Source organism: Chanodichthys erythropterus, chromosome 22 (genome assembly GCF_024489055.1).
Source record: "Chanodichthys erythropterus isolate Z2021 chromosome 22, ASM2448905v1, whole genome shotgun sequence".
Lineage (NCBI taxonomy): Eukaryota > Metazoa > Chordata > Actinopteri > Cypriniformes > Xenocyprididae > Chanodichthys > Chanodichthys erythropterus.
The window spans coordinates 11,644,410-11,671,757 of NC_090242.1; the positions used below are offsets into that span (position 1 = coordinate 11,644,410).

The 27,348-nt window shown below is 36.7% G+C and overlaps 1 protein-coding gene across 4 annotated transcripts in view; it reads left to right on the top strand.

Annotated features, from left to right (window-relative positions):
• Window positions 1-27,348, top strand: part of col5a1 (procollagen, type V, alpha 1) — a 110,907-nt gene that overhangs the window by 45,612 nt on the left and 37,947 nt on the right. For all 4 annotated transcript variants that reach the window (XM_067374953.1, XM_067374954.1, XM_067374955.1 and 1 more), the window contains exons 5-12: window positions 9,970-10,101; window positions 14,999-15,112; window positions 16,796-17,401; window positions 18,269-18,694; window positions 19,597-19,653; window positions 24,426-24,467; window positions 25,930-25,992; window positions 26,278-26,352. In XM_067374953.1, the coding sequence (XP_067231054.1) occupies window positions 9,970-10,101; window positions 14,999-15,112; window positions 16,796-17,401; window positions 18,269-18,694; window positions 19,597-19,653; window positions 24,426-24,467; window positions 25,930-25,992; window positions 26,278-26,352 (1,515 nt within the window). The remainder of the gene's footprint in view (window positions 1-9,969; window positions 10,102-14,998; window positions 15,113-16,795; window positions 17,402-18,268; window positions 18,695-19,596; window positions 19,654-24,425; window positions 24,468-25,929; window positions 25,993-26,277; window positions 26,353-27,348) is intronic.

Below are 27,348 nucleotides of genomic sequence, written 5' to 3' on the forward strand. Positions count from 1 at the left end.
GTGCATGTGGCGATTGTGGTCTTGATTTCGCCCAGATATTTAGTCGTTCTTGTGGTGAGTTTCATGCTGCTTCATTAAAATCTTTTTGTAATCTCTCCCACTGTGAGTCCATGTTCTAATGCGGATCACATGCGGTCGGTTTCCTGTGTCTTGGGCTGATGAGGTCATAAGCAGCTGCAATGATGTCATTTTTAAACAAACCTAATAAGTACAAGACCTCAAAAACTTTGAAACTCCAGTTAAACTGGACAGTTTATGTGTGGGTAAAACTAACACAACCTGTCAAGAAGGTGTCTGGGTCTTATTTAACTCCAAAATCTGTAGAAATTAAACAGTTTTAAGGACCATTAAGATGCTTTAGATTGTGTCATAATTTTAATGATAATTAAACACATTTGCCCACAAATTGTCATGACTCCAATGCAAAAAATAATTCATTTATTTAATTAATATTATTTAAATATATTTATTTAAGTATTTATATATCATTGTGGTATGTACTACCTTTAATTCATGCTGAACTATATAATAATAATAATAATAATTATAATTATAATATATATATATATATATATATATATATATATAATTATATAAAAATAAATAAATAAATTAAATACATTTATATAATTTATACAATTTATATAATTGTAATATTATATATGTGCATATATAATGCTTATATATATTATTAATATTAGTATATAATATTATTATTATTATTATATAATAATTTTAATATATAATATATTTTATATATTATAATATATAAAACATATTTATTTTCATTTTTGGGCAAACTATCCACATAATTTTATTACATTATTTTTTTTTTTACGAAATGATACTCTAAATAAGAAAGTAAAACTGCCAGTAGGTGGCAGTAAATGTCTAAATGAGTAAGTCATTCATTCATTTGATTATTCAAACAGCTGATTCATTCAGGAATGAAGTAAATGGCTTTATCAATCAGCCATTGAATCATTGGTTCATCTGATTGATTCATTCAGAAATGAAACACCGCTGTGTGTTGCAGCTTGGAGATGCACAACAGTTCTGCTCTGGCTTTATAGGTAATATTTTTGTAAGAAAAAGCAGCCAATTGTGGGTAAATGCTATCACATTTACTTCTTATTTATTTACTTCCATTTATTTTGCCCTGATACAGTATATTTTGTGATTTTGGGCTGAAATATGATATTTTCATGAGATTCATCTAATGCGTGTGTGTGAGAGAGCATGTTGTATGTGTTTTGAAATGAAATATTGCTGGACAGAACAAGGAATCGAGATGTTTTCAAGTACTGAAGGGAACGTATTGTACTCTGGGCTCCCTACCAGAAAAGTTTGGGATCATTCGTCCATTTTTGATAATTTGCAGCAGTACAATCTATCGCCCCCTTCTGTTGACTGCATTCATGTGACACTAAATTTCGAAAAAGTTGTGGCGTTTTTAAGCGTGTAAACGTGTGTGTGTGTGTGTGCAGTGTTTTGGCTGCGTACATCGCCACAGGCAGCTGCTGAAACAGTTAGCCCAGGCTCCAGAGAGAGATGTGGGGAGTTTTGGCGAAAAGGCTGCTCGTATTTCAAAGTTGCTGACAATGCAATGTCTATTATTCTCTCTCTCTGTCCCACATTAATGTGATAAACTTCTTTCAGACACAGAAATCCCAGAATAGATCAGTTGTCTCTGTACACCTCAGTGTCTCTCTCGCTCTTCTTCTGTTTCTGTTTTTGTCTTGCCTGTTTTTCTGCTCTTCTCTTCTCTTGCTGTGCAAACAGAAATATTGTATGTTAAAATCTGGAGTGATGCAGAAAGTTCAAGGGTTCATTTTACAGAGCTAGACCTGATTTATTCTGGTTTAATATATTTAGATGACAGAGAAAAGAGTATCATTTCAGTTTTTGCTATTGTTAGCTTATGAGCAGTGGAAGATGATTGTGATTAATCATAGATTCATGGGAAAAGGGGATTTATGAAGAACTACATAATGTTTAGAAATGCCAAAAGTTTTATTTTAGGGATAAGGCTCATTGTTTTTTTATGGTGTGAAATAGTGGTTCAGTGATGGTCGAAGTTGGTTTGTCACCATTGTGTCCACAGATATATATGCTTTATATAAGAGTGTCTGCTAAAATTACAGCTCACTGATCTATGGTGATTATATTTAGTTTACATTTAAGACAGTAAATTTGTCTTTGTGTGTTTTGGACCAGTTAAAAATGTTTGAAGTGTGTGTGGATTTAGGAAACTCTGGATTTTGGATCTGAATCTGGTGTCAAGTCCAAACATATGTTTACACTGGCAAACAATCCAGAGCAACAGCCAACGAGAAATGACTACAGTCATTGTTCTTACAGTAAAGCCTTTGGAAAATGTCTCGAGTGACAAATAGAACAAAAACAGGGAATGAAACCAGGAAAGACACTGATGCTACTTACACTGTTTGGAGAAAGTGCTAATGCAAATATTCTGTTCAGAAGTTTGGCGGTGGTAAAATGATCTGAAATAAGTCTCTTGTGCTCATTAAGACATTTATTTAATCAAAAATATTGTAAAATCAGTAATATTGACATTTATACAACATTTATACAATATTTTAAATTTTATTTTTTCCTGTGATGGAAAAGCTGGATTTACTCAAGTCTTCAGTTTCACATGATCCTTCAGAAATCATTCTAATATGCTAATTTGCTGCTCAAGAAACATTTTTATTATTATCAATTTTGACAACCGTTGGGCTGCTTAATATTTTTGTGGAAACCGTGATTTGCTCAGCATTCTTTGATGCTGAAGAACATCATTTATTTGAAATAATAATTACAAGTGTCTTTACTGTCACTTTTGGCAGTTTAATTCATCCTTGCTGAATGTGTCACGTGTGGTCTGCTGTCTGTCATATTCTCATTAGGTGTCTGATTATATTAATCCTTGCCCAGCTGTTCCCATTTAGTTCCCTCATTTACTCTGTGTATATATTTTCCCTGTTCAGTTTGGTCCCTTGTCGGTTATTGTTTGTGTGTGCTATGCTTGTGTGTTACACACTGTTCTGTTTCCACCTGCTTATTATATTAAACCTTGTTTATTGTGAATCAGCCTTCGTTCCGTGACAGAATGAGTATTATTATTTTAAAAAAATCTTACTGATCTCAAACTCAGCATGCTAATAATATAATTATATAAATTAATGAAATAAATGAGTCATTCAATGATAATGATTTGTTATCCGTAGCCCAATCCGTCTCACTGAAACAATTACTTAAAATGTGATTTTCTCATAGTGTAAAAATGTAATGCTCCAGGTTGCATTTGTTGTTGCAAACCCAATAGGATTTTGTTCATCTTCGGAACACAAATGAATATCATTTTGATGAAATCTGAAAGATGTCTGTCTGTCCATTGGCTGCATTTCCAAATACCACTTCTTGCGGAAGCTCAAACGTGCTGCGTAACACAAGAATGAACCTCATTGGTTCTTGCAGAAGCTCAATCATGCTGCGTAACACATGAACGAACCTGGTTGGTTCTTGCAGAAGCTCAAACGTGCTGCGTAACAACAGAACGAACCTCATTGGTTCTCACAGAAGCTCAAACGTGCTGTGTAACACAAGAATGAACCTCACTGGTTCTCACAGAAGCTCAAACGTGCTGCGTAACACAAGAACGAACCTCATTGGTTTTTGCAGAAGCTCAAACGTGCTTCGTAACACGAGAACGAACCTCATTGGTTCTTGTTGAAGCTCAAACGTGCTGTGTAACACAAGAACGAACCTCATTGGTTCTTGCAAAAGCTCAAACGTGCTGCGTAACACGAGAACGAACCTCATTGGTTCTTGCGGAAACTCAAACGTGCTGCGTAACATGAGAACGAACCTCATTGGTTCTCGCGGAAGCTCAAACGTGCTGCGTAACACGAGAATGAACCTCATTGGTTCATGCGGAAGCTCAAACGTGCTGCGTAACATAAGGTATCCATTTGTTCTCGCAGAAGCTCAAACGTGCTGCGTAACATGAGAAGGAATCTCATTGGTTCTTGCGGAAGCTCAAACGTGCTGCATAACATGAGAAGGTATCCATTTGTTCTCGCAGAAGCTCAAACGTGCTGCGTAACACGAAAACGAACCTCATTGGTTCATGCGGAAGCTCAAACGTGCTGCGTAACATGAGAAAGTATCCATTTGTTCTCGCAGAAGCTCAAACATGCTGCGTAACAAGAATGAACCTCATTGGTTCTTGCGGAAGCTCAAACGTGCTGCGTAACACAAGAACGAACCTCATTGGTTCTTGCAGAAGCTCAAACGTGCTGCGTAACACATGAACGAACCTGGTTGGTTCTCGCAGAAGCTCAAACGTGCTGTGTAACAACAGAACGAACCTCATTGGTTCTCACAGAAGCTCAAACGTGCTGTGTAACACAAGAATGAACCTCAGTGGTTCTCACAGAAGCTCAAACGTGCTGCGTAACACAAGAACGAACCTCATTGGTTCTTGCAGAAGCTCAAACGTGCTGCGTAACACGAGAACGAACCTCATTGGTTCTTGAGGAAGCTCAAACGTGCTGCGTAACACGAGAATGAAACTCATTGGTTCTTGCGGAAGCTCAAACGTGCTGCGTAACACGAGAACGAACCTCATTGGTTCTTGTTGAAGCTCAAACGTGCTGTGTAACACAAGAACGAACCTCATTGGTTCTTGCAAAAGCTCAAACGTGCTGCGTAACACGAGAATGAACCTCATTGGTACATGCAGAAGCTCAAACGTGCTGCGTAACACGAGAACGAACCTCATTGGCTCTTGCGGAAGCTCAAACGTGCTGCGTAACATCAGGTATCCATTTGTTCTCGCAAAAGCTCAAACGTGCTGCGTAACATGAGAAGGTATCCATTTGTTCTCGCAGAAACTCAAACGTGCTGCACAACACAAGAATGAACCTCATTGGTTCTTGCGGAAGCTCAAACGTGCTGCGTAACACAAGAACAAACCTCATTGGTTCTTGTTGAAGCTCAAACGTAATGCGTAACACAAGAACGAACCCCATTCGTTCTCGCAGAAGCTCAAACGTGCTGCGTAACACAAGAACGAACCTCGTTGGTTCTTGCAATAGCTCAAACGTGCTGCGTAACATGAGAAGGAATCTCATTGGTTCTTGCAGAAGCTCAAACGTGCTGCGTAACACGAGAATGAACCTTGTTGGTTCTCGCAGAAGCTCAAACGTGCTGCGTAACAAAAGAACGAACCTCGTTGGTTCTTGCAGAATGTCAGACGTGCTGTGTAACACGAGAACGAACCTCATTGGTTCTTGCGGAAGCTCAAATGTGCTGTGTAACACAAGAACGAACCTCATTGGTTCTTGCGGAAGCTCAAACATGCTGCTTAACACGAGAACAAACCTCATTGGTTCTTGCGGAAGCTCAAACGTGCTGCGTAACACGAGAACGAACCTCATTGGTTCTTGCGGAAGCTCAAACGTGCTGCATAACATGAGAAGGTATCCATTTGTTCTCGCAGAAGCTCAAACGTGCTGCGTAACACGAAAACGAACCTCATTGGTTCATGCGGAAGCTCAAACGTGCTGCGTAACATGAGAAAGTATCCATTTGTTCTCGCAGAAGCTCAAACATGCTGCGTAACAAGAATGAACCTCATTGGTTCTTCCGGAAGCTCAAACGTGCTGCGTAACACATGAACGAACCTGGTTGGTTCTCGCAGAAGCTCAAACGTGCTGTGTAACAACAGAACGAACCTCATTGGTTCTCACAGAAGCTCAAACGTGCTGTGTAACACAAGAATGAACCTCAGTGGTTCTCACAGAAGCTCAAACGTGCTGCGTAACAAGAATGAACCTCATTGGTTCTTGCGGAAGCTCAAACGTGCTGCGTAACACAAGAATGAACCTCATTGGTTCTTGCAGAAGCTCAAACGTGCTGCGTAACACATGAACGAACCTGGTTGGTTCTCGCAGAAGCTCAAACGTGCTGTGTAACAACAGAACGAACCTCATTGGTTCTCACAGAAGCTCAAACGTGCTGTGTAACACAAGAATGAACCTCAGTGGTTCTCACAGAACCTCAAACGTGCTGCGTAACACAAGAACGAACCTCATTGGTTCTTGCAGAAGCTCAAACATGCTGCGTAACACGAGAACGAACCTCATTGGTTCTTGAGGAAGCTCAAACGTGCTGCGTAACACGAGAATGAAACTCATTGGTTCTTGCGGAAGCTCAAATGTGCTGCGTAACACGAGAACGAACCTCATTGGTTCTTGTTGAAGCTCAAACGTGCTGTGTAACACAAGAACGAACCTCATTGGTTCTTGCAAAAGCTCAAACGTGCTGCGTAACACGAGAATGAACCTCATTGGTTCATGCAGAAGCTCAAACGCGCTGCGTAACACGAGAACGAACCTCATTGGCTCTTGCGGAAGCTCAAACGTGCTGCGTAACATCAGGTATCCATTTGTTCTCGCAAAAGCTCAAACGTGCTGCGTAACATGAGAAGGTATCCATTTGTTCTCGCAGAAGCTCAAACGTGCTGCACAACACAAGAATGAACCTCATTGGTTCTTGCGGAAGCTCAAACGTGCTGCGTAACACAAGAACAAACCTCATTGGTTCTTGTTGAAGCTCAAACGTAATGCGTAACACAAGAACGAACCCCATTCGTTCTCGCAGAAGCTCAAACGTGCTGCGTAACACAAGAACGAACCTCGTTGGTTCTTGCAATAGCTCAAACGTGCTGCGTAACATGAGAAGGAATCTCATTGGTTCTTGCAGAAGCTCAAACGTGCTGCGTAACACGAGAATGAACCTTGTTGGTTCTCGCAGAAGCTCAAACGTGCTGCGTAACAAAAGAACGAACCTCGTTGGTTCTTGCAGAATGTCAAACGTGCTGTGTAACACGAGAACGAACCTCATTGGTTCTTGCGGAAGCTCAAATGTGCTGTGTAACACAAGAACGAACCTCATTGGTTCTTGAGGAAGCTCAAACATGCTGCTTAACACGAGAACGAACCTCATTGGTTCTTGCGGAAGCTCAAACGTGCTGCTTAACACGAGAATGAACCTCATTGGTTCTTGCGGAAGCTCAAACGTGCTGCGTAACACGAGAATGAACCTCATTGGTTCTTGCGGAAGCTCAAATGTGCTGCGTAACACGAGAATGAACCTCAATAGTTCTCGCAGAAGCTCAAATGTGCTGCGTAACACGAGAATGAACCTCAATAGTTCTCGCAGAAGCTCAAACGTGCTGCGTAACACGAGAATGAACCTCATTGGTTCTTGCATAAGCTCAAACGTAAGGAGTAACACAAGAATAAACCTCATTGGTTCTCGCAGAAGTTCAAACGTGCTGTGTAACACAAGAAGGAACCTCACTGGTTCTTGCAGAAGCTCAAATGTGCCGTGTAACATGAGAATGAACCTCACTGGTTCTCGCACATGTCAGTCAAACATGCTTAAGATTCTGTTTACCACAACTGATGTGTGAGTTGATGAATGTTTCTTAAGAAAATTTGGACTAAACCACTCAATTCATATGGTTTAGTTTTATAATCTCCTTATGAATGTTTTGAAGCGTCAAAGTGGTAGTTGCGTAGCTGTCAATGGAGGGACAGAACACTCTCAGATTTTATCAAAAAGATCTTCATTTGTGTTCCAAAGTTGAACGAGGGTCTTACGGGTGTAGAACGACATGAGGGTGAGTAATTAATGACAGAATTTTAATTTTTGGGTGAACTAACCCTTTAAGTTATATGACTACTGCGTAAACATAGTTGTTGTAAACTAATGTATTTCACTTAAAATAAAACTTTAATCATCAATTTTTTTTTTACCCATAATTCTCTCTGTTATGTAATGTGTCCTCTAAAACTCAGTGTTCAGCTGTTTGGTCAACACTACAACATTTTGTTTTCCAGTTTTCTCTGTGGATCATGTTCTGCAGCTCTCGTGTTTAGTTTGCTGATTCTGTCTGGTCGCAGCCAAATCTCCACACAGCCTGGAGAGCCTTCCGCACGGCTGTCTCTCTCTCTCTCTGTCTTGTTTTCTCATGATGATTTAAATCTACTCCATTAGATAATGTGCATGTGTGTGTGTGTGTGTGCGCTAGTTTCTTCATGTTTGACTCTAAACTCATGTCAGTTCCAGACATTCATCTTCCTGAGTTCACACTCACTTTGCCCACATTTTCTCCGCCTGCTTGTACAAGTTTCCTTGGATTGCTGTGGGAAAAATGTGTATTTGAGTGTGTATAACAAGGAAAAGGCAGCGATTAGACTGATAAATGAATCCGACTGCTATAATAAATCAGTGTGGTAATTCCTGCACATTTACAAACAAAGCTAAACAATACTATTTTTTGTAATGATGATGCACATTGGCTTTTGAAGAATTTTTGCTTTATTTTAGTTAAACATGTACATGGACTTTAACCCTCAAAACAGTAAGAGACTAAAATGGGTTAGCCCTTTGCTAATGTTTGGAATTAAAACATCCAGACTGATTCAGACTGCTAACTTGTGAGTTTGTGAGTCTTTTTGACTGATTCAAAAGAGTCATTTGTTTGTGAGTCAAGTAATTTTTTATATATAGCTAGTGCTTTATACAACACAGATGGTTTCAATGCAGCTTTACATTAATGTTACTGTTGTAAAATCCATCAATTATGAAACAAACTGTGAAGCTCAACAGTTCTTCTACAGAAAAATGAATTAGAATCAAATTATACCAGTCATGACTGATGGTATTGTGTGTGTGTCTGTGTGTGTGTGTGTGTGTGTGTGTGTGTGTGTGTGCTTTTGTTTATATTACATTGTGGGGACCAAATGTCCCCATGATGTAATATAAACCTGAGTTCACCTACATCGTGGGGACCAGCCAGCGGTCCCCACAATGTAAATGGGTTTATAAATCATATAGAATGAGTTTTTGTGAAAAAGTAAAAGTTTGCACAGTTTCCTGTGAGGGTTAGGTTTAGGGGTAGGGGCAGGGTAGGGGGATAGAATGTACAGTTTGTTCAGTGTAAAATGCATTGAAGTCTATGGAAAGTCCCCACAATTCACAAAAACAAACATGTGTGTGTGTGTGTGTGTGTGTGTGTGTGTGTGCATGTGGGAATGAGAAAGAAATGCTCTCAAATGATAGTAATTTAGGGTTAGTGGTTTATTGTTTTGAAGTGAACACATATTGTAAAGTCGGTATAACACAAAATGACCTTTTCAAATGGTAAGGGAATGTTTCTGCCTCAGTGTGTACGTGTGTGTGTGTGTGTGTGTGTGTGTGTGTGAGTGTACAGGTGCTGGCCATTGTGTCCTAATTCGATTGGACAGTTTTGGCGTCCACACAGGTTCTGACTCAACTCTCTCCTCCCAGACTGTGACCCACTTTCACTGTGTGTGTGTGTTTCCTGTCCTATTGCAACAGGTGTTTCATCCCTTTTTCATACTGTATTCATTATTTTTCCAAAAACCATGGTTATTGAATGAAAGGGTACAGCTGTTTTGCAGAAAGCCCAGCTATCTCTCCTGTTTCTGTGTGTGTTTTGAGTTTTGTATTAATTTGATGTGATTTTTTTTAACTTCCTGATTCATTTAAATGCCAAGCTCGTCTTGATTGTGTGTTTGCTCTCTGTCAATTCTTCCTGCATTGGTAATAAATACATTGGTATAATAAATACATTTATTATTAAAGTTATTGAATAGATTTTTTATTAGCATTTATTTGTATGTAGAGTCAAAATGAGTCTTATAACTGCTTTTTGTATGGTGCATTAAAAGGACTGCACTTCAATCTATAACATCCTCATTTTCATTTGCCTCAAATTAAATTTGGCATTCACTGTGGTCTATAGGGAGTAAAAATGTTGCTCTCTCTGCTGGTTCACTGCTTTATGTTTCCTTTTCATCAAGTATAAAGATATGTCAATCCCCTGTTCTTTTCAGAAGTCGTAATGGCTGATTTCTCTGTTTCCAGGGTGACATCCAGCAACTGATGATTGTATCGGACCATCGTGCTGCGTTCGACTACTGTGAGCACTACAGCCCCGACTGTGAGGTTCCTGCCCCTGAACAGCCCCAGAATCAAGATCCAAACACTGATGAATATGTAAGTTCATAAACTTCATCCAACATTCCCTTTAGAGATTGAAGAGCATGTTTTCAGTCCAGCGTTTTTTTTCAGGGGTGACACTTTGCTTGCTATGATATGGAATATCCATTTAAGTGTTCTGATTTCACAGATAAGTTTGTTTCTGAATATAAAAATGTCGTACAATGTAAAGTATTTGTTCTGGCTCCTGATTTAAATGATTTTGCTCGGTTGTCGTGCTTGTTGTTGTCATCAGTTGCAGGATGTGGTGATTGGTCCATGTGGTATTTGTCCCGCCCCTCCTTCACTGCGATTGCACGGCTGGGTACAAAGTGACAGTGATCTGCCCTGCTTTTTACATCAACTCACTGCATCCTAAAATAAATAAATGGATGATCAGTGCCTTGTCACACTGCTGCCGTTTTTAAATATGCTCCCATTGGACACACGTCCTAAGGATGTCCCAGAATCCTTGGCATTCTGTTAGGCCCAGTCTGAACAAAACAAAACCAAAGCAAAACAGAGACCAGTTTCTTATAGCTCAAGCAACGACCTCCTTGCCTTCGCCTAGAGCAGCTCAAATGAAGTCAAGAACATCTTGTTGAGTGCTTGGACAGCTGAAGCACTTTTAAATCTTAATCCTGTGAAAATAAAACCATCAAATCAGCCAAGCACTTAGCAATAATCCCTAGCCATGGCAGTTTTCATAACAGATATGTTTTCACCGGAGGTCATAATGGTGAGTCTTTAATGTCACTAAGAATTTGATTTATAATGGTAAATTATTTATTATTAGTGGAAGTACTGCTCAGGTTTTCTTAAGAAAATTGAGAAATCTGGTTTTGGTTTTACAGTTGGTATATCTGACAGCACAAAACACTGACTATTTTTACATTTATTCATCTTTTATTCAGTCTTTGGAATGAGAAACAAATTAAAATGGAGTAATAATACCTGCCCACACTTGTGTGTGTGTGTGCGTAAGTTTAAGGCATAATAATTCTTTATAGCTCTTTCCATTCCATCGGAAAAGACCCAGCTGCAGGCAGCGTAGAATGTATTTTTCCGACCGAATGGATGACCTCATCAGTCAGAGAAATAATGAGCGAGAGAGTGATAGAGGGAGGAAATGAGCAGGTCTCGGCCTGTAGAGCGTTTGAGCTCTGTATTGCTGACATATTGTATTAATAATATGTAAAAAAAATGTAAGGAATAGACATTGTTTTGTCACAAAATAAATTGCTAAGTTCATATTTGATTCATTCTGGTAGAAATAACGTACATGTAAAGCCACGCACACACTTAACGATTGTAAGGCCGATTATGAATGTAAATTGATACGTATGACTGATCGCGCTCAAACGCGTCCAGTCAGAGGCAGTTGCGTTCAGTCTGCGATTACAGTCGGTGTTCAAATTCCATGTGTAAGTATATAAATCTGCTTTAGTCGCAGGAAACAATCTCTTGTACTGTATGTTGAGCCAGTCTTAGTGTTTTAGCTAGAGTTTTATGTTGAGCAGAGTCTTAATGTTTTAGCTAGTCGTTAATTGTGTGCCCGGCTTAAAGTGCAAAAAATATATATATTTTGTCAACAGTGGACCATATGCACGGAACTTCCGCAATAATATAAGCCAGCTGGAAAACTTCCAGTGGAATGTCACTTGTGTGTCTGTATTTTCAATGTCCTGAGGTAGCTTTAACAACATCAATAGTGTAATACTTCTAGTTTATAATCAAAATATAGTCACTTAAATAGTCAGGCCTAGCATTTATTTAGTTATTCAAACGTGAGATGACATTAAAAAAAAAAAAAAAAGAAGTGTCTCAGTGTTCCTCATCGGCAAACTTCAATTCGACCATCAGTTTTCACACTTTTGTGTGAAAAAAAGAAGAAAAAAAAAAACATTGTAAATTAAAGATATATTGTGAACTTTAGTTGGATTCCTTGAATAAAATGTGAGATTTTACAATTGTGCCAAAATCATTGAGCTTCTGCCTCACTGACTGACAGCTTCTGTGATTATGAGAGCGGGGAGAGCGCGGTGCTCGCTTTCTGTGTAATTCACTCACAAGAAAAGTTATTGTTTTTCATGAGATTTTGTGAGCACTTCATACTTCACCTTGACAAAATGTATTTTTAAACCTAGTAATTTTGTAATGTTTAATATTTATTCAAAAGCGAAACTGAGTGAAAAAACTATTACAGGAAATGACTAATATGAGCCATTAAATGCTCCTCTGTTGCCACCTGCTGGTTTAGTGGTAATTAATGTCTTTTTTATTTTTAAATAAAAGTGTTTTCTATCAAATGTTGGATTTCCTACATCTTGAAATGTTGGAAATGCTGGAAAAATTTTGCATGTGAATCTAATTACAGACACTGCGTTTCTTGCGTTTCTTCAAACGTTCCTGTTAACTTTGTCTTTATTGCAGTGAATAAAACTGGTTTATTGGCAAATTAGGCAAGTGTGATAACTGCATGAAATATATACAACATTAAAAAGTCAACCATTGATGGGTTTGTGCTGATGTACAGCGAGTGACGGTTAACAGTTCACCGGAAATGCCTGAGCTGGTTTAACGGAAACTGTGCATATGGACAATTAGGAGTATATTAACAGACGAGATCAAAAATTACACACTTTTTATTTCATGGGGACAGTCGAGTGTTCATATGCAGTCTCTGTCCATCTGGGTTCACTCAGATGCCAATATCCTTTGTGCGGTACGGAGAGAGGAAGAGAAGGCATTAAATGAAAGATTGAGAGATTTAGCATGTGAAGCATATGAGAAAATAGTTTAAGCTGAGTAACACGGAGATGACCAACCGTTTTCAATTGATTCTCTATGGGAGTTAAGCAAAAGGCGCGCTTAAGGGAATTGCTGTGAGAGCTTCAAAACATGTGGAGATGCAAACGAGAGGCGAAAAATATAATTTCACATTTATGTGACTAAGAAAGCCTTGGTCAAATAGTGTTAAATAGTTATAAATTACTATATTTAATTCCAGTTTATTCAGGCTGGGTAATACAAATTTATTAATTTGACTGCATTTGGAAATGTTTTACCATAGTTCTGCATATATGAATCCACCCTGAAAATTAAACCCATGACTTTGCCGTTGCTAGTGCAATGCTCTACCATTCGAGATTCAGGAACATAAATGAACAAAATTAAATCACAGCTGTCAGTAATCTTTATAAAAGGGATGAGCTTTCTATCGGAAAACTGTTGTTGCCCACATATGGTAAAGTTATCTCTGAGTTATGTCTGTAAAAAGAAATTACATGCATGTGAATGCAGCATGTGGCACATTTTCAGCCATGCATGGACTTTTACATCTTTCAGGGCTTTGATGTCATTGTGTTGGCACGGAAACAACCCTCTGCTGACCTCTTTTTTCACATCTGTGTTGTGTCAGAAGCTGTAAATCTGAGTGTGGAGCATTAGTTTGGGGCAATATGAAAGAAACCCCCCCTGCACCTTTGACCAGTCCTTCAAAGGCCAAGTGCATCATTTAAATATCAGTGAAACCTCTTTACAGATTAAAACATGATGAGTTATCCATTGCTAATGTGTGGGAATTAGGGAGAGGCAGAACGGTGCATCCGAGCGAGAGGTCGCAGAGCGGCTGGAATTCCTCACATTCTTCTCTTTCTCACTAGATAAGAGAGAACATGGATTTCCGCTGGACTTGATCAGAGGGAATCCCTCTTTTCCTTTGCTCTTACTTCTCAGGGAATGTCAGTCTATTAAATCAAGACCAGTGTTGAATTGCTTAATTAGCATTCCATGAGTATAACTTCTTAATGAAAAAAATGAAAAATCTGTATTTATATTAACTTTTATATTCAGAATATTTATTGATTTATTTTTAAATATATATACACATATACTATATATATGTACAAATAATGTGTATTTTAAATATACTAATAATATAATGTACAAATAATACAATGTACATTTATTATATAAATATAATGAAAAATAAATGTATATTTATTTATTTAAAAATATAATGTAAAATTTAATATAGTATAATAAAGCAAAATAATAAAATAAAATGTACACACACACACACACACACATATATAATGTAGAATATTTATATTAATATAATAAATAATAAATTTAATTAGAAAAATATTAAAAGAAAAATTATCAAATCATTTGTCCCACCTCAAATATTAAAGTTTCAAATATTATGCTTTTAAAATATAATTATATGTATATATTACTTTTATATTCAAGATATTCAGTGTTTTATATTCAAATATGTTCACATGCATTCACTCTTATTTGAATATTTTGAATATAAAATAAGTACTAATGGTTGTGCTCCTTTTTTTATCAAGGAAAACAAATAATGTTAACATATGCTGCATTCACATCATGTCATAATTCCCATAATTACAGGATGTCAACACTTGAGAGACTCTTGAGAGACTCTACTGAACTCATGTTCATGTCCTCAGGCTCAGAAATAATTTGTTTTTTGCATTGCTCAGATTGCCAAAATGGATCCATGTGCAGGTTTATGTCTTTATGGGTCGAATGTGGTGTGTCGTGCTATATTCCATCTGAAAATATTTTAAACAGCATTTTTATAACATAATTATCATGCATGCAGCTCGAATTATCTCATTCCAAGAGACTACAGTATATGGAATATAGTCAGCTACCCATATGAACTTGCAAAAGAACTAAGAAAGCTAAAAACAAATGAATGCATGCTTACACACTCTAGAATATTCATATTAGCAACTCTGTAATTCTATTGTGGTGTTCTGTCATGTTTTAGAACAATTATCAGTGACCTGATATCAGTACTCTACCTTTTTTTTGGAACATTGGAGATAATACAGTGTTTAACATTTAATAACACTCAATATTCAACATTTTTTCTCTTCAGAACACAGAGGATAACTACTATTATGAATATCCCTACTATGAGGACATGGATGCGGAAAAAAATGGAGAAACAACAACCGACGAAACGACTGGAACCGAAACTGAAGACCTAACGGTCAGTGTTATTTTAATATTATTTATGTACTATTTATAGTATTTGTTAATATTTTGAATTAGTTTTTATTTATTTATGTTCAGTTTTCATTTTAATTTAAGTTTTTTACTAATTTTAAGTACTTCAGCTTAAACCTATTTATTTCAGTTAGTTGTCAAGGCAGCATTTCAAATAAAAAAATGTAATTTTTCATCTAATATTTCTATATTTTATTTGTAAAAAATGAAAAAATTCATAACAGGGCTGTGTGAAAATATAGATTTTAATAAATTAAAATTAAATATCTGGGTTCATACAAGGTGCTTAAAGCAAAGTCTCTTTAAGACAAGTCATTTCACTCGTCAGCCATCTTTGAGACGCCTCTCGGGCATGCAAGTGCAGTTTGTATCTATCAAATCCCATCAAATTCTTCAAAGCTGTTTGCCAAGCTTTCGATTAAATTTCAGATTTGAAATCACCAATGAAATCTGACAACAACTGTATCTTAAATTTTGTTTCTAAATCCTCGAATCATGAAAAAAAAAAAAAAAAAACGCCATTTTTCAGGCTGGATCAAGCTAATCTCTATAAGAAGTGCGCACCTGACTGTTTCTATAGGAACCGGAGCTTCTAATGGCCGCTGCTGTGACGCAATGACTTTACCAATTGGCAATTGGCTCTTATTTAGAAGGCGGGAGTTATTGCTCATTGCACTTTCTCCAATTCAAAACAATACGAGTGACGTGTCTTGTGTTATTCTATAGTCTTTGCTTAAAGTGCCTGAAGTACTTGCATTTGACTTTTTGAAATGTAAGTCCCGGAAAGCTCTTGAAATTTATGAAGAGGTACTTGAAAAGTGCTTGAATTATTGAAAGACAATATAGGCTATGTGAAATTAGTGTTTAATTTTTTCACTAAAACACAAATACAATCTTTTCACACAAAATTAATTCTGCAGCCGGTCTGATATAGAAATATAGAGCGTGAAATATATTTCAAAGTATATGTTACAGATTTCATTCTTCAGGTCAATTATATATTCATGGGGAAAAAATTGAAAGCGATATCTTTGTCATAGTATCCTTTCAATGGTTAAGGGGATTTCCCATGACTGACAGCACTGGTCAATGGAGTGATGTCTTTGAAGTGAAACTTCAGATTCAGCTTCACCCTGGAGCCACTTTGCTTCTCGGTTGTGCCTCATAAGGTGTTGTTCAAAGAAATAATTTTCTTGTTTAGAAACTTGCTTCGATCCAGAATGAATGAACGTATTTTAATAATAAATATATTGATTGATCAGTGAGATCTCTGATTGTAGTCCTTGAAAACCAAAAAAGTAGTGCTTGAAAAGTCCAGAAATTTAATTTTACAGTATCTGTATGATCCCTGTAACATTTATTCCTAAAGTTAACATTAACATTAAACTAGTTTGCTAGCCATTTCTGTTCCATAATGTGTCATATTTGCAAGTAAAAAGATATATAATGAATAAAAAAGATAGAGCGGGACTCTTGCTCAAAGTTATTGTACTGTAGATGGACTTGTACAGTTCCCAGCATTAGTTTGCAGAGAATTTATAGATCTTAAAAAGATAACACAGTAATTTAAATATTCCTTACTGGGATTGAAGCTGAATCTAGGAAATCAGTACCAATGCCCAGCCTGTCTATTCTAAAAACAGTGTCTATTTACTGTGTTTACCAGGTGTCTGTTCCGGATAGCGGTCGCGTGGTTACCTCAGTTATCACTAGTGGAACAGGAGGCTCCAGCAGTTCGAGTAGCTCCTCCTCCTCCTCTTCATCCTCCAGCTCGACCACCAATACTGGCGAGGACCCGTACGACGGCTACGATGGTTACGGAAACGGATACGATACATACTATGACGAGTCGACCTCAAGGCCTGATGGCTCACGGACCATCACAATCACTAGTACAGGCACAAGTACTGGCGGAGAAGTAGATATTGGACTGGGTGAGGTGGATCTGGGATTGGGAGGAGACCTGGACAGGCGGATAATCACATCATCGTCTTCATCATCATCAGGAGGAGGAGGAAGTGGAAGAGTGCACTCAACTGTCACAATCATTAATGGAACCTCCGGCTCCGGCTCTAGCACCAGAATCAGTTCTGGCTCCAGCTCCAGCTCCAGCTCCAGCACCGGTTCTGGCTCCAGTTCCAGAATTAGTACTGGCTCCGGTTCCGGCTCTAGTTCCAGTTCCAGAATCAGTATCGGCTCCGGCTCCAGCTCCAGCTCCAGCTCTGGAGTTAGTACCGGCTCCAGCTCCAGCTCTAGCTCTAGCTCTACCTCAGTGAGTTTGGTTTCTTATTGACTATGTTTTCCAAGACTTTTCTATATGTTTAAATGTCTTTCATATGTTTTGAAAGTTTTGATTATTACTGCAGTGTTTTGTATAATAGTGTATCAAGATACTATTTTACTGAAGTGGATTTTACTCAAATCAGGGGTCCATTCTAATTAATAAATATTAGATTTTATTTAACATTTAATAATAACTTATTTTTTATTTTATTTCATTTAAAGAATATAAATATATTTAATAATTTATTAAATATATATAAATTTGTATATATGTATGTATAAATATATATATATATATATATATATATATATATATATATATATATATATATATATATATATATATATAAATAGAGATATATATTTAAAGAATTATCTCTGTTTTAAATGTCTTTCATATGTAAGATTTGCTTATAATTGCAATTAATGCAGTATTAACAGTTCCAGATATACAAATATATACAAATATACTGTAATTCTTAAAGAAAAAATCATCTTAAATTTTGTTTAAAGAAAATAAAACATTTTTAGGACTATAAAAATACTGTACTACAGACTATAATGAGAATCACCACTGAGAATAAGAGGGAAAATCCCAAAAATAATGTACATGTGCTTTATTGTCATAAAAATATATCTCAGATCAAAAATTACTGAACTAAAAATAGGCCAAAAAGTCATCGTTTTTTTTTTTTCTTTTGACTTTGGGTTGACATTTAAAATGGACTTGCTTTTATAATAAATAAATCAAAAATCAATAGATGGATCAAAATCAATAGATGGATATACACGCAGTGCACAAACACTGAGTTATTGATTGGTTATGATGTCTGATGGCTTGTGAATTTTTTTGCAGGTTGGTGGTGGTTATGATGACACCCAGTACGGTGAGGGTTATGATCTGACCTATGGAGAGGGATATGGAGAAGGATACGGAGAGGGAGATTATACCGTGGGAGGAGGAGGCGGCAGCAGCAGCACCAGCACTTCAGTTTCCGTTGGGGGCGGATCTGTTTCTGTTGGAGGCGGGTCTGTTTCTTCAAGCGGCTCAGTTGGGGGTGGATCCGTCAGTGCTGGGGCCAGCGCAGGGGCGGGGTCTGTTGCCACAGGAGGACAGGGAGGAATTGGCGGAGAAGCAGATTCCATCGATATTGACAAGTTTAAGGAGGAGTCTCTCACGGATTACACCGATGCAGAACTGGAGAGCATGTATAATTATGAAGATCTATACCCAGACAGCGACAAAGAGTTGCCTGCAGAGACCGTGGACACCTATGGACAGGTGAACTCCAGTTCCGCAAATGCAATGCAACATAAAGTTAGGGCTGGGTAAAAAATATTGATTATGAACAAAACATTGTAGTGCACCTCTCATCCAATAAATCACAATAATAAGCATTTTATTGCAAAATTCAGCGCTGTTTAATGTGGCATGACAGATCGCTGTAGAGAAGCAGCAGCGTAAAGCACACATGAACTGATTCTCTCCTCCGCTTTAATACCAGTTACAGCACGAAATAAACACGAATGAACATCTGAAGGTATGTTAAAAGATACGGTACAACTTACTGAAATCCGTATCATGTCTCATGTAATCGTTCAATCACATTTACCTCAGAAAAAACATATTCAGTGACCATAAACTTGTTAATCAGCTAGAATGAACCCAAGAGCATTTTGTTAAATATATGCACCATATTACAGTACATATTCATTATCATTTTTAATGTTCTTCAATATTTAAGGCATGTTTAAATAAATTTTTTATGACGGCTACCATTTAAATGTTCATATTTCAAAAAACAATTTGGAGTAGAAATATAATTATGTGATCGTAAATATAGTATTATAACTTTATTTTTTATAAAAACTTCCTTGAGTGCAATGTAAGTACAAATCAGTTCATTTTAACCTTCAATATCATATAATACTGTAGTACCAACTGACTCCTGTGTATATTTTACAGCATTAGTTGGGAGATTTTTTTTTCCTTGAGAAAATTTGCCATGTACTGTACCTGATATATATCAATAATCAATATGGAGTCGAATGGAATCGGAATCGAATTTCAAGCTTGTGAATCGAAATCGAATCAAATCGTGAAATTTGTGTCAGTACCCAGCCCTACCAAACTAAGCAAACTTGTAGGAAAATTTTAAAATTAAATTTCATTTGTTTCCAAAGGTGGATGGACTGAGAGGAGAGAAGGGCCAGAAAGGAGAGCCTGCGATCATTGAACCCGTAAGTGGCACTCAGGTTATGGCGCACGTACACTACTCTTCAAAAGTTATATATATGATATGTTATATCCACACTAGGGCTGTCAAAAGTACCGGCTTCATTACCAAGTCAGTACTGAAATTTAAAAAAAATGTGACGATACCAGCATTTCCCCCTAGCATTTTGAGTGCTGTTGAGCGGGAGCATTTGAAATCAGGCGTCTATCAGTGGATCCCCAATATATCAGCAGATAAATGCCTGCTTTCAAACACTTTCATGTGTATCAGTGTAAGCACTCAGTGAAGAGAATCAAATGTCTATTTACAACATGTTTTTGAAGCGTTGATCATTGTAGCCAATCACAAACATATCTGTTGAGCGCGTCAACACAATGGCCAGTCATAGGTGTTTAAGAATCTGCTCAAAATGCTAGGGGGAAATGCTGGTATCATCACATGTTTTCAATTTCAGTAATGACTTGGTACTGAATTCAGTACTTTTGACAAGCCTAGTCCATGGTGGAAGAAAAACTGCTGAGCAAAATTTCACTATCACAGCCATTCTGAACATGTTTGATATTTAATATACCAGTTTATGGAGTGAGATTTTAGACCAATGAGATAGAAACCAAACAATCAACAAATGTCCTTTATCTCCTGAATCAGTTGTCTGTCTCAGAGTAATCTGGATTCACTCCTGATTTGCATTTATATTCCACAAACAGTCCTGTGTCAGACTCCGCAGAGTCTCAGATTTGACTATAATATTTGCATGATGGGAATCATTATTGTCTGTCTTTGCATACAGTCTTCACTGCTCACGTGGCTCTTGATGACTAACAGCTGTGAGATTTCAAACAGATGTCACTGCGCTCTCAGCGTGAGAGCATGGACTCAGTACTAGAAGACATCTGGGTTTATTGTGAATGAACATCAGGATGTATAAAGAGGCTAGATCCCAGCTAACAGGGAACGGTCTCAGAACTTCAGCTAACGTGTGGCAAGCTTCTCTCTAAGTTATGAACAAACCCAGTAACCCAGTGATGTTAATAAAACATATGTATAAAGTTATCTGGTCTTTATTGTCAAATGTTAGCACAAAAACTTTATTTATATATTGTTCAAGGAATGTTTTTACCTGAGACGTTCGGTTGGATGGAATGTTCGCCTAATGTTTTTTAAATGTTATAACTTAACAGAGAACATTCAAAAGTAACATTCCCATAATGTTTGCAAATTGATCAAATGGAATGTGGAACATTTTGAACGTTCTCAGAACATTTTTTTTTTTTAGCTGTGATCTTACCTTTACAGCCATATCAGGGAAAGACCATGCAAAGTTTGGAAGCTTGTTTCCACCACTAAATAAAAAAAAATAAAAAAGGTAATTGGGAATTTTTTTTTCTCACAATTCTGACTTTTTTTCTCACAATTTTGAGTTTAAATCTCAAAAATGTCAGAATTGCAAGATATAAACTCACAATTGTGAGTTATTAAATCAGAATTTCATGGAATAAACTCGCAATTGCATCTTATAAAGTCAGAATTCCGAGTTTATATCTCGCAATTCTGACATTTTTTTCAAAAGATATAAACTCACAGTTGCAAGTTATAAAGTCAGAATTGCAATTATAATTATAACTCGCAATTGCGTGTTATAATGTCCAATTGTCTGGGAAAAAAGACTGACGTTTTTTTCTCAGAATTATAACTCGCAATTGCATGTAATAAAAAGTCGCAATTATCTTTTTTATTTTTATTTCATGGCGGAAACAAGCTTCCATACTATTCAGAAGTCAGTACACTGAAAAACAATTCTCAATTTAGCAAAATTCAGCGCTGTTTAATGTGGCATGACAGATCGCTGTAGAGAAGCAGCAGCGCAAAGCACACGTGAACTGATTTTCTCAATTTTCTCAATTTTCACTGAGACATTTTTAGTAAGTTTCACAGACAATTAAAAGAAACAACAAGTAATGCATTGAATTTTTGAAGTTGAAAAATTGAAATAGTATTTTCTTATAAAGCGTACTCCAGCAAACATTGTTTTTATTTACAACTTCAAAAAACATTTTTTTTTTACAGTGTGCTGTTGCAGAGATACAAGAACCGATCAATGAGAAGATCAGTGTCATTTCAGAGTTTAGGAAAAGCACAAACATACAGATCAGGACAGCTGGTTTTAATGAAGGATGACCATGTGGTTTGGAGAAAGAAAAATGCTCAAATCACATGCTTCTTTCTGCAAGCACCCACATTCTCCTTCGTTTCTCTATACACACAAACTGTGTCCATTCTGTATTTTTTGGCATGTAAGGAACGCCCCAAAACAAAGCAAACATGCCCACTGCCACGACAGCACACTCGGATGATGTCTTCGGGACATCGCTAAGACCCATAGCATTTTTAAAAAGCACCAGATTAGACCAAGATGTTCCAACAAACAACTGTCCATTTTATCTAATAGTAAAGTCCCTGTGCTCTAGACCTTAATGAGCCTGATCTCTAACATACTGTATCTAATGCTTCTCTGCTTTGGGCTCTGGACCTCTAAGTGACTATAATTCAATCTTCATAAGCTTGCTTGAGGTAATTGCAGTATTGTGGTTATGACGCAACTCATGCAAGCACATTTTGATCAGTAATTGATCATGACTGATGACTTCCAGGCAAAATAGTTTGTATGTCCTGATACAGATCACAATTTGGTTACAGCTGATCCATTTTAATAAGATTTTCCCTATTATATGTGCCATGATGTAAAACACCATCAAATGTGCATTATTACTTTAACTTCACATTTTTTAACAGCATTATGGCAATATGATACAGCACACCAAAATTTTTATTTTAATATGTTCCTTGGGGTTCACGTCCGTCACCTTCGTTCTCACTCTCTGTCTGAAATAATGTGGTGGTTGATTATTTTTAACTTTAGTTAGTGTGTAGTGTTGCTGTTTGAGCATAAACAACGGCAAAGTTACGATGCTCAAAGTTCAATGAAAAGGGAGATATTTTCTTTTTTTTTAATAGAAATCGCTTTTTAAGGACTACAACAAATTGCTGGTAGGGACTACAATAAGCTTCTTTCTGGGTTAGTGACATCACTAACCCTAAAATTAGGGGGTGAGGCCATGTTGGGCTGCTTTAGAGAAGAGGAAGAGTTGTAGTAGAGTTTTGTTACCATGCCGTCATTTTACGCCAGACTGCTTCACAAACAAGGGTCAATTCAATGTCGATGAGTTGAATCAACTTCACAGCAACTGCATAAATTTATTCAGAAACGTTCAGTTTCATTCTAGAAGTTGTAACTTCTTTCTGAGTCTCTCCATCAGTGTCCGACTCCGGTTTGAACAATGTAAGGCTGAACACCGTTACTGACAATCCTCATTTTGGCTGTGTGAGATTCTCCATATTTGTTGTTGTTGAGCAACCGAAGCATGAGCTGTTTAAGCTCCACCCTCTTCTGGAAAGTGGGCCTGGAGCAGCAGCTCATTTGCATTTAAAGTGACACACAGAAAAACTGTGCGTTTTTTGCTCATACCCAAATTTGACAAGCTATAATAAATGATCTGTAGGGTATTTTGAGCTGAAACTTCACAGACACATTCCGGAGACTCCAGAGACTTATATTACATCTCATGAAAGAGCCATTATAGGTCCCCTTTAAGGCTTGTCAGTAAACAGTTATGATTGGCTAATGTCATTGCAAAGGAAACAGTGTCAACACCCACTTGCTATTGCATATAAGTGTTCTGAAAACATTGTCTGTATAAAACCATTATTTACAAACAGAGCATTATAAAATAATTTATTTATAGTTTATGCTGCAGCTGCTGTCAGATCCAATACAGCTGACTGCTTCATCTGTCAACCAAAGTTTCTTTGCCTACTCTCCATTACACTGTGCCTCATTTACACAATAAAATGCTCCGAGCAAACATATAATCCTCTGACGTGATCTAGAATGCCATTGAAATAAACCATTTGGGATCCTTCTGAAATCTATACAGAGTCGCAAATGAGTTGTTTAAATGGGAACATTCATCACTCTTCCATTTGTCCCATTGTCGACAGACTCAAGAGTTCAAATATGTCAGAAACTGAACTCTCATCCGTATACTGTATCCCGTGTAGACAGCATCAGTGATTATAATGAGTTCTATTTGTGTTTGACGCGACGTGACGCTCACATCCAGTGTAGGCAAATGTCAGCCGTCAAGCAACTGAACGCCAGTGTGATGATGTATAACTGTTCATCGATGTCTTGCTCTGGAGGCAGTCATATGCAAAAGTATTTGCTCATGTGACATCACAAACTACACAATATGCAAATGAGTCATTTTTGGAGCTTGATTCATTAGTATAAATGTATGCTGTTTATGATTGTCAAACAACCAATCATTGCCTGTTTTACAATGGATTACTGGAACTATTAGATTTATTCTAGATGTTTTTCTGATGAATGTTCTGGAATGTTCAGTCAGCTGGGCTGCAATCTGAAGATCATCTCAAATGCTTCATAAACAGTCAAGGCCATGAGAAACAGGCATCAGTGTTTTAACAGACTTCCTGATGCTGTTTGCTATGATCATTACAGTGACCTGTGGCCAAGTGCACATCTCACAGTTTCAGCCTACAGACTTGAGATAAAAAATGTATAAGAGAAATGTAATTTAAAAGAATTGACTTTGACCAAAGCTGTGGTTGTCTCACACTTGAGATCTTATATTTGTGTCGAAGGTTGTGTTTATGCTGTTATTTTAATGTGTTTGTGTTATTCTGGTCTTGTAGGGAATGCTGGTCGAAGGCCCACCTGGTCCAGAGGGTCCTACGGTAAGTCTATTTATATGTGTGTGTGTGTGTTTCTCCATATGTGTTAAGTACTTTGAGTACTTAAGTACTTGCCAATTTACAAGCAACTTATAATTTAAACCAGTTAAACTACAGTCAAGCTATACCTTTAAGTAGTGTGCCAAAAAAAAAAAAAAGTGGCTAACTATGCCGAAGCTTTTTAAGGTGACAATCTCTCTTACTAAAAACCAGATTACTATATCTTTCTTGCACAAAACAATATTAATTATATTAATTTTATGTTTAAATTATAATACTTAAAAAAAAAACAAAAAAAAAACAGTGTTGTTATTGTTAACTAAAAGTAAAACTATTAAAAAGTGTTTCGGTAGTTGAAATAAAATAAAAATATAAATATTAGATGAAAAAAATTAACTAAAATACTTACAAACATTAAAAATGTTGCCTTGGCAACTAACTAAAAAATAATAAAATAAAAATAAATAAAAAAATAAATTAAAGCTATATAGAAATATTTAAAAAATAATATGAATAAAAATGGCAAAACAACAAAATTGCTAAAACCTGAAATAAATAAAAATATGAGAGGAAAAATAAATTAAACAAAAAAAAAAAACCTTACAAAAATTAGAAATGTTGCCTCGGCAACCAACTAAAATTAAGTTGAAGTACTAATAATATTAATAAAAATGGCAAAATTGCTGAGACCTGAAATAAAATTAAAATGTTAGATAAATATTAATTAAAGCTATATAGATCTATATAAAAACAAAACCTAAAACCTAAACTAAAATGAAAATGAAAATATAAAAATAAAAGCAAATTAAAAATATTAATAAATATTGTAATAGTATTAAAATAATACCGAAATAATACTGAAAATAAAACAAAATTTATGATAAACAATCAGCTATATAAAAAAATATAGCTGATAAACAACAGTATTTAACAAATACAAATGAACATCACTGAGTAATGAATCAACCATTTTTTCTTGAGCTAGTTCATTGGATTGAATCCTTTGAGCGAAATAATTCACTAAAAAGAAACCTTCAGAACCAACCATTTTGCTAAAATGATTTGTACTGCCCAAAGTTACTCCATAGAGAGACTATACATTGTAACACAAAAAATACTAATGTAGCATTTGTCACAATACATCACTATTTATTGTAAAACTTAGCTAGTTACTGGGAAAACTGAACTGTTTTTTTTTTTTCGCTGACAATGCTAAACAGCGGAATGTCTGTTTTGTTTCTTCAGTTTCATTCTTGACCTACTTTTTTATAAAGCAACTCTTCTCTCAGCTGGAGAATTGATGGAATTGATGGCTGTATTGGGACTATAACAACATGAGTATGAGAAATCGAGCAATGAAAAGAGTCCAGCAGTGATCTAGACTCACTGGACCAACACCCATGTGTGTTTGTGTGTTTGCAGTGGCTTTATATGTGTTTCTGACAGTCCCTTTGTGTTGTTCTAGGGTCTCCCCGGCCCTCCAGGTTCAACGGGACCCCCAGGTAGTGCTGGAGAGCCCGGTGAGAGGGTAAGTAACCATGACAACAGGCTAATGCATATTTTCAACAACACTTAAAATTGTGTTCTGCAAAACATCCAAGTCTGTTAAATAGTGAACAGGGTGGATGTTATGAAAAATGTCCCAGTTGTAAAGTACATCTAGAAGTATGAAATATGATCTGGACATTTCTTCATGTGATTCATATACAAAATTAAACGTAATCTGAACTTTTTAGAGCCAATTTCACTGATTGAAATACATTAAAGATGCTTGCTGTTTTATGCATTACCCCGAATCCTTTGCTCTTGACAGGGTCTTCCTGGTCGCCCTGGTCTGCCTGGAGCCGATGGTCTTCCAGGACCTCCAGGGACTGTCCTGATGTTGCCTGTATGTAATTCTGAATACAATTACCGCATACACATTTACAAAAACTACACGTTAAAATTGCACATAAATAACGGATTCATACACGTTTAAACGGCTTTTAGCTTGGATTCAAGCCCCATTTAACTGTACTAAGATCAGCCTGTAGCCTGTCATAATGAATGTTAAGAGACGTTCTTGCGCTGACTTGATTTATTTTCAGAGTGGTTTAACAGTGATAATTATGTCAGAGAGATATCAGAAACATAATCGTCCCTTAGCTGCTGTGATCCCCTATCAATCATGCGCTGGTGAATTCACTGAGACATTTCACAAATTCCACATACTCTCAGCTTTTCCAAATTTCCTCTTTCCCAGCTGTTACTCCACTATAGTTTTTTTTTTATTCCGGAACGTGTAGCGACTTCACAATATCTTTCAGTTGAGAGTTCTGGAATGCTTCCATGGCAAATCCAGATGTTTCAGAATACCACATTAAAAATGATGTTGTCCGTGGTGTATATTTGTTTACCGTCAACATGTGATTGTAATTAAACCCCACCCTATACACTACCCCTCCTCACCCTGAAAAAATACTCTTGACAACCAATGCAGATTCATGAAACAACCAACTGCATGGTTCACTTTAAAACTAGCGGTCTTACTCTTGGAAGTGTAGTGTTTAAGTTCAACCACCAGATGGCACTGCTGATCAATTTGACTCGTGCACACAGATGAGAGCACAGACGCGCACATAACAGCATACTACTATACTAGTCATACTATTTCTGCCTTATTTTATGTGGAAGAAATACTAAGAGTAGTATGCTAGTGTGAATTCCATACTACTTATACTTTTTGTGCAGTATGTACTGTACACTACAGCAGCGTTCAAAGGTTTGGGGTCAGAAATGAATACTTTTATTCAACAAGGATGCATTAAATTGATCAAAAGTGACAGTAAAGACATTTATTATGTTACAAAAGATTTTTATTTCAAATAAATGCTGTTCTTTTGCT